The sequence below is a fragment of the Odontomachus brunneus genome, unplaced genomic scaffold (assembly GCF_010583005.1).
Source record: "Odontomachus brunneus isolate Ranch 3 - 2012 unplaced genomic scaffold, Obru_v1 Obru_scaffold_255, whole genome shotgun sequence".
Taxonomy (NCBI): domain Eukaryota; kingdom Metazoa; phylum Arthropoda; class Insecta; order Hymenoptera; family Formicidae; genus Odontomachus; species Odontomachus brunneus.
This window is the reverse complement of record NW_022639705.1, coordinates 316,287-323,943: the sequence shown is the minus strand read 5'-3', so window position 1 is coordinate 323,943 and position 7,657 is coordinate 316,287. Positions and strand designations below refer to the sequence as shown.

General features: G+C 30.2%; 1 protein-coding gene across 1 annotated transcript in view; it reads right to left on the bottom strand.

Annotated features, from left to right (window-relative positions):
• The window catches only part of LOC116852772 (cytochrome P450 4C1-like), a 62,769-nt gene extending 55,925 nt beyond the window's left edge, over positions 1-6,844 (bottom strand). The window contains exons 1-2 of the mRNA XM_032833414.1: positions 6,840-6,844; positions 6,703-6,751 (exon numbers count right to left, since the gene is read on the bottom strand). Of these exons, the coding sequence (XP_032689305.1) occupies positions 6,703-6,751; positions 6,840-6,844 (54 nt within the window). The remainder of the gene's footprint in view (positions 1-6,702; positions 6,752-6,839) is intronic.
• Between the last annotated feature and the right edge of the window lie 813 nt (positions 6,845-7,657).

The following is a 7,657-nucleotide window of genomic DNA, read 5'->3' as shown; positions in this document are numbered from 1 at the left end:
AAATGTTGAAGAAGTGCGAGAATGGGTGGACGAATGGATTGCTTCGAAACAAACATCGTTTTATCGAGATGGTATCGCCCAGTTGCCAGAAAGATGGCAAAAAGTTGTAGAAAGTGATGGAAAATACTTTCATTGAAATAATTTAAATAAATTTTTTACAATAAATGCTTTTTCTCAGTATTTTTTGGGCGGAAACTAAGTTAAGGTCCTAATATATGCGGCGAAGGATTCCACCGTCTCACAGTATTGCGCAGTGCCCGTTCTTATAGATAAAAATCGCTATTTGAAATTTATTTAAGATATCGATCTTAAATTTTACATACTAAAATATATATTTAGAAGACAACGTTTTCCTTATAGTCATTAGCTAAATTCAGATTAATTAAAATAGTGCGGAGAAAGGGGATATATCAATTGTGAAAAGTGATGTAATATTTACTTTTATTATTAATATCAATAATATATAATATTATTACATATGGTTAATATTTTACACCATTTAAAACGAAAATTATAATAAAATAAATTTATATCATATAATTTATATTATATAAAATAAAATTAATATTATATAATAAAATAATATTATATAAATAAATAGTACAAGAAAATTAGAAAATCATTAATAAGATATAGTTAACAAAACAATGTATGTTTGATGATAAAATTACATTTTAGTCTTAAAAATGTTTTATCCATCAAATTATACAATATTCAACTGAAGTTGCTAGTACCCGTGCCAGGCATTTGCATTCTGGTTGTAGTTCTTCACTTTTAAATCGCTTACACTTGCGTTAAAAGCCTTTTTCTCTTTTTATTATGAATATATTATAACAAAATGATATTGGAATGTTTTGATTACTTCAATTTATTCTACCTTCTTAAAAGCGTTAGCACGATTATTCTGAGAAACTCTGTATATACACATACATTACTCTCTTGTCTAAGTTATATTGCAAGTTGGTGATTCTTCCATTTTCATTTTAGTTCGTATATTGTGTTCGCATACTGTGTAAAATTCATTTTTTTATATTAACCTTTCGCGCTACATATGTAACCTAACTAGTCAATTATATACAGAGTGTCCCGCGTAAGACGTGCAAAAAAAAATATAAGTAGAATAGATAAAAGTGAACAAAAATTGTAGAGGTCATTTTTCAAACAACCACGTAAAATTTCGAGATATTAATTAAAATAGTTGGGCATATCAGAGCGCGGAGACGCGGTAGGCGGGATATACGGCTCGCCGCGGTTGGTGAAGAAAATGTGCGATGAGCGCACACGTACACGGACGCACACACGAAACTATCCATTTCCATATGACAAACGACCCACCTCTATGGCCTATAAGATAAGCCCGCGAGCAATCGTTCATTTTTTCGCCGGCCGCGGCGAGCCGAATGTCCCGCCTGCCGCGTCGCCGCACTCTGATATGTCCAAATATTTTAATTAATATCTCGAAATTTTACGTGGTTGTTTGAAAAATGACCTCTACAATTCTTGTTCACTTTTATCTGTTCTACTTATATTTTTCTTTTGGCACGTCTTACACGAGACACCTTGTATAAAGCAACTATTTAGTCTTTAAATTTTTGTTGCGGCGATGGTCTGTAATTTTATACATAATAATATAAATTAATTATTTTAATTTGTTGTTTATTTATATTTATCGTAATAATAAATATACGGCATATTATAAATGATCGATATATTACAATTCAAATGTGTTTATGATATGATTTATCATTGTGGTAGATGAAGTTGCTGAAATTCAGAAAATATATCTTCCTTTAAAAAAAAACAAATTTTTATCTTTGTCGTAGAACTAATTTAAATAATTATTTCCCTGGCAACTAGTTGTAACACTTTGGAAAGTCTTGTGGTACATGTTGCAAATAGGTTAGTTCTTATAAATAAAAAATGAAGTTTATTCTTAATTTTTATGCACTTTATGCTCTTTAAATTTTTGTTGTAGCGATGGTTTGTAATTTTATACAAAATAATATAAATTAATTATTTTAATTTGTTATTTATTTATATTTATCGCAATGATAAATATACAGCATATTATAAATAATTGATATGTTACAATTCAAATATGTTTATGATGTGATTTATCATTGTGGTAGATTGAGTTGCTAAAATTCAGAAAACATATCTTCCTTTAATGAAGACAAATTTTTGTCTTTACTATTATTTTTTTTTTTACATATTATTAATTTTGCCTTGACTATATATATTATACTATTCTATACAAAACGTACAAATTAAGTTAAAAGTAACAATAAATGTTTCCTACACTAATTATGTTAATAAGAAAATCAATTTTCTCTGTTAGTATATTATGATAATGTTATATTGTCATATCCTTTTTTCAATTCTGACTTTCAAAGAATTGACGGGCGTTAACATAGTAGTTACCTTTACTTCTATTTCTTCTATTTTAACCCTCTTATCGACCTTTAATATGAATGTCCGCAAAAATGTTGCTATGAAGACTTTCATAGTAAAAATTGCATACTTTATACCTATAATTTTATCGATCAATCTCATGTTTTGCTACAAAATAATTCAGTTTATGTATATTTACCTATACAGTTCCTTGGACCGTAACTAAAAGGTATATAACTACATGGATGAATATTTGCCATGTTCTCCGGAAGAAATCTATCTGGATCGAATGTTAACGGTTTCGGCCAATATTTTTCATTGCGATGCAAGATAAATATTGGTATACCAATTTCAGCTCCTTTCGGTAAAGCATATTCTCTTAAAACATGTTAATCTGTATATAAAATATCATTATAATAAAATATAAAATGATTTAAATAAAATCATATCAAACACCACGGTCGCGGCGCGACGCCGAGTATCGAACAAAACAACGCAAGCTTATCTGGAATTTCTAGGTCGGTTGGTTTTTCGAGTCAAATATTTCAAGCACAAAAATCGAAAATTTGATGAAAGCTTCCTTATATAATGTTTAGCGCACGCGAAATTTGCACCAAGTTTGATTAAGATTGGTACAGGCAATACGGAGATCTGGAAATCTCGTCCGCTAAAAAGTCCTTTTATTTTCGCGCAGATTCTCAGATTTTTCAGATTCAGATTCACACGTACGCACGCACACAAGTGAATGAGTATGCCCATCAAGCCGCGTTTACATCGCCAAATGATTCAGCTTCAGATCACACGTATGCGTACGCACACAAGCGGCGCGCCTTTGTCCATCAGATGCGTTTGTAATATATATAGGTTGCAATAAGCAGCATATATCTATAATGATTGCCATTGATTCACGAATTTACGCTAGAGGAAAAGATTTATGATTGACCATTGGGTGTACATATCAAGCTGTATTTATAATTTCACGTACATTTTCTTATAGTTTTATATTAATTTGCGCTTGTGACGTCCGCAATCCGCATTTCAAACGTATAATCTGACTTTGAAATTAATTGGCTAAACAGAAAAGATTTTCATAGATGAAATATTATAAAAATTTCCGTATAGACTGCATCAGTCAGAATGAACGCATATTACGTGCGCAATAAACATTAAATTGATCATATATCTTTTCGTCTAGCGTAAACTCACAAGTAAAATAAAACAATTTCATCGATAAATTCAATAAAGTTCAATGATTACTACTGCGTTCCGATATTCATTGCTAGTATTGAAGATCTATAATTTGTGTCGTATATACGTATAGAGTTTCAATAGTGGCAGTGAATACTGGAACACAGTCCTGCGTGTTCACATTAAAGTCTTACTTCTTTTTTGATTATAATTAATTTAAAACATCTATATTCTTTGATTAAGTTAACATGTACTTTTTGTCTTGTAGTTTTTTGTAGTTTTGTAGATTTTGTAGTTTTGATTTTGTTGTTCAGGACAATAAAATATTCATATTAAATGGAACACTATTGTACAACTCATTGTACTACTCATTGTACTCATTGTACTCATTGTACTATTCATTGTACAATTCTTACATATTGCTCCACATAATACGTTTATAAGCAAACCTATTTGTAAATCTGCATTAAGTTGCCGTCCTATTATAGCCGCAACGGGGAAGAGTCTCAATGTTTCCTTAATAACACACTCTATATATTTCATATGCTGTAAATCTTCAAATTTGACGGGCGCGGATTTTGGATCTTACGTACCATAAATCTCCAGCAACTCCTCATATACCTTTTGCTATTACAAAATTATGTATTTATTTATTTTATATGTAGAATACTGAAGCATAAATTGTTGTCTCACATAATTTCTGTATCATTCCATAAAAAAATATAAAAACTCAAACTCTAGATTAACCCGAGCAAAAATTGAATCTAGTGATTGTTTAGTAATGACACAGAAAAGTTGGGTCTTACATCGCTACTAGCTAGTAGTACTTGCTAGCTACTAGCTAGGAATATAACGCTTACTTCTCCTAGTGGGTGTACTAGAAAAATTAGCTAGTAGCTAGATACAAAGAAATAACTTATAACTATCTAGCCTGCACTAGACAGTAAATAAATAGCAAAAACGAAAAAAATTATTTCTCTTCAATAATTTCCCTTTCTCTCTCTCTCTCTCTCTCTCTCTCTCTTTAGGAGAGGTGATCCAATGGAGTTTGGTTTCCTGTAATTCTTCTTCATTACGTATTATTTCCATTCTATTGGAAGAATTCATTTTATACTTCGGGACTTCAACATGAAGACCTCTGGCTCTTGAGTCTGGCATTTTACCCGCTAGACCACTACTATAATCGGTAGTAAACATTTTATATTAGCTACATATGGTTTATTCAACGCCGTTTTATCTAATATCTAGATGAAAAAAATTACACAGTGACGAGATGGAAGATTCAGTAAATCCTGAATAGAAATTGAATATCAAACGCTGTCTAGTAACTGTTTAGTAGCAATGTACTGTAAATCCAGAATGAAAATTAGATATCAAAACTGTCTATCCAGATAGACAGATATTAAATTTGTGTATTACATCGTCATTATCTATACATAAATTTACTATCTAGTGGGTAGACAGTTCTGATATCCAATTTCTATTCAGGATTTATCGATGATTTTCTATCTCGTTATTGTGTAATCTTTTTCATCTAAGCACTGTCTATGTAAATGATATATCTACTAGACAGTTCTGATGTCCAATCTCTACTCAGGATATATCGATGATTTTTTTATCTCGTTACTAGGTAATCCTTTTTATCTAATCACTGTTTATGTAATTGGTGTAAGTACTAGATAGTTCTGACTTCCATTTTCTATTCAAGAGTTACCGATGATTTTCTATCTCGTTACTGTATAATTTTATTTGTCTAACCACTGTCTATATAATTCGTATAGTTACTAGACATTCAATTTCTGATATCCAATTCTGATATCCAATTTCTATTCAGGATTTACCGATGATTTTCTATCTCGTTACTGTATAATTTTATTTGTCTAACCACTGTCTATATAATTCGTATAGTTACTAGACATTCAATTTCTGATATCCAATTCTGATATCCAATTTCTATTCAGGATTTACCGATGATTTTCTATCTCGTTTCTATGTAATATTTTCCATTTAGCCGCTATTTATATAATTGGTATAGTTACTAGACAGTCCTGACATTTAAAAGACTGAGTAAGAATATTTAGCCAGTCACGAGCTAGTGACTGGCTAAAAAACTTATCTAGTCATTACTATCTAACTACTAGTTTTGAAATCTGCTCTACTAGGTATATTTTTGCTCGGGAAGAAACTACATATTAAAAGTATGATAAATGCACTTTTTTAACTTTTTAGTAAACTTTAGACATTTCAATATCACCAAAAGAACCAATTTATGTTTAAAGTTATGCAATACATGTAAAATACATACTTGTACTTCTTGGAAATTTGCTAATATGAACATCAGAAAATTTAATGCATTTGCGACTGTGTCGAAACCCTGCGTAAATGAAAACTTAGTTTAACAATTTTATAATTATATTAATATATTACGGACAAATATTCGTTTCAAAAGGCGCCTCATACGTACGGTAACAATTATCGTATTGATTTCATCTATAATCTCTTTTCGAGTTAATTTCTTGCCGTTGTCAGATGCTTCCATTAGTATATCAAGATATACTCTTCTTGCTATTTTTTATTTGAACAAAAAATAAACAAAATATATTTCTAAAAAATAAATTTGTCCATTGGCTAGAATTGGATGTGTTGCACGTGAATTTACTTGTTCATATTTTTAATAATAAAAATTTTTTACATATTTATATGCACATCCAATGGATGCAGTTATGTTTGTATAAATAACGTGTTGTAAATTAAAAAGGGAGAAAATATTCCCTTGTATGTCCAATTATTTTAAAATATAACATATAGTTTATTTTCGTGCAATTTTCACACACACACATTATAACATTAACTGCATAAATATATCATATAACTGCAAAAATATATAGAAGAAATGTTGACAACTTACAAGGTTTAGCGGATTGATTTTTATTTCCAACTAAATTATTTCTTGCGTTTTCCTTTTGTTGTATTACCTGCACAGTAATAAATCATGTAACGTGCAAATCGTGTAACATCATCAGAAAATGTATTTACAATATCTACCTCTTCCGCAGTAGAATGTATAACATTTAAAAGCCTCTGTTGTTCGCGGCTTAGAGATGTAAAATTAAATATAATATCAGGAAATAAAAATATATTTCGCATTCTGTGCGTGAATATTTCTGTCAATCTACAATTAAACATTGCATTAAATTAGATCTATTCTTAAGTATAGCGCACAATAATTATAAAAATTTATGATCTGAAGGGAATCATACCTCATCATTGCATTAATATACGGCATATTTTCCTTTAATTGTGATCCCAAATCAAAATTCAACGTAATATCTTCAAGATTACGAAGAAGACAAGTTTGTTATTTTTAATATATTTTATAATTAAAATATAATAAAACACATATATTATTTATTATTTTAATTAACAGTTTATACTAGTGCCTGGAATTATTTCCACATTTCGGGCAGATTTCAGAAATAATGCCTACTATTTCCCCCGCAGCCGCTCCCCGCTCGACGGCTAGTCTGCGTGAGATGTTCGACCTCAGGATTGTATCATCGATCTGTTAAATTATTATCAAAATATTTTTTTCCCTAATAATTTTTATTTTTATAAATAAACACATTTTTTATTTGTAACTATGTGTGTGTGTGTGTGTGTGTGTGTGTGTGTGTGTGTGTATAAAGGGTTGGCAAAAAGTCTGGAAACGGTGAAATATCTCGAAAAGGATCAACTGTAGCGAAAAATATGTAAGTAGCAAAGTTGTAGGGCTTAATAAAATGTACCTAATGATGGCTAAAAATTTGACTTTGGATGGAGGACGAAGGTCATACGAAGGTCAAATTGAATTTTTTAAACTGAACCCCCACTTTTTATTACATATTCTTGTAGCTTATTTCAAGGGCTTTCCAAAAACCTATAATAAAGTATTTTTTTATTAGGCATATTTAGAGTTGTGAGGCTTAAAAGGATTTTGGTCTTTAACTGTTTCTGTTTCGTAAAAACGTTTCACTGTCTTCTGAACGGTGAATTTAGAAATAAAATTGCGATCAGGATATGCAGCATTGAATGTGTGTGT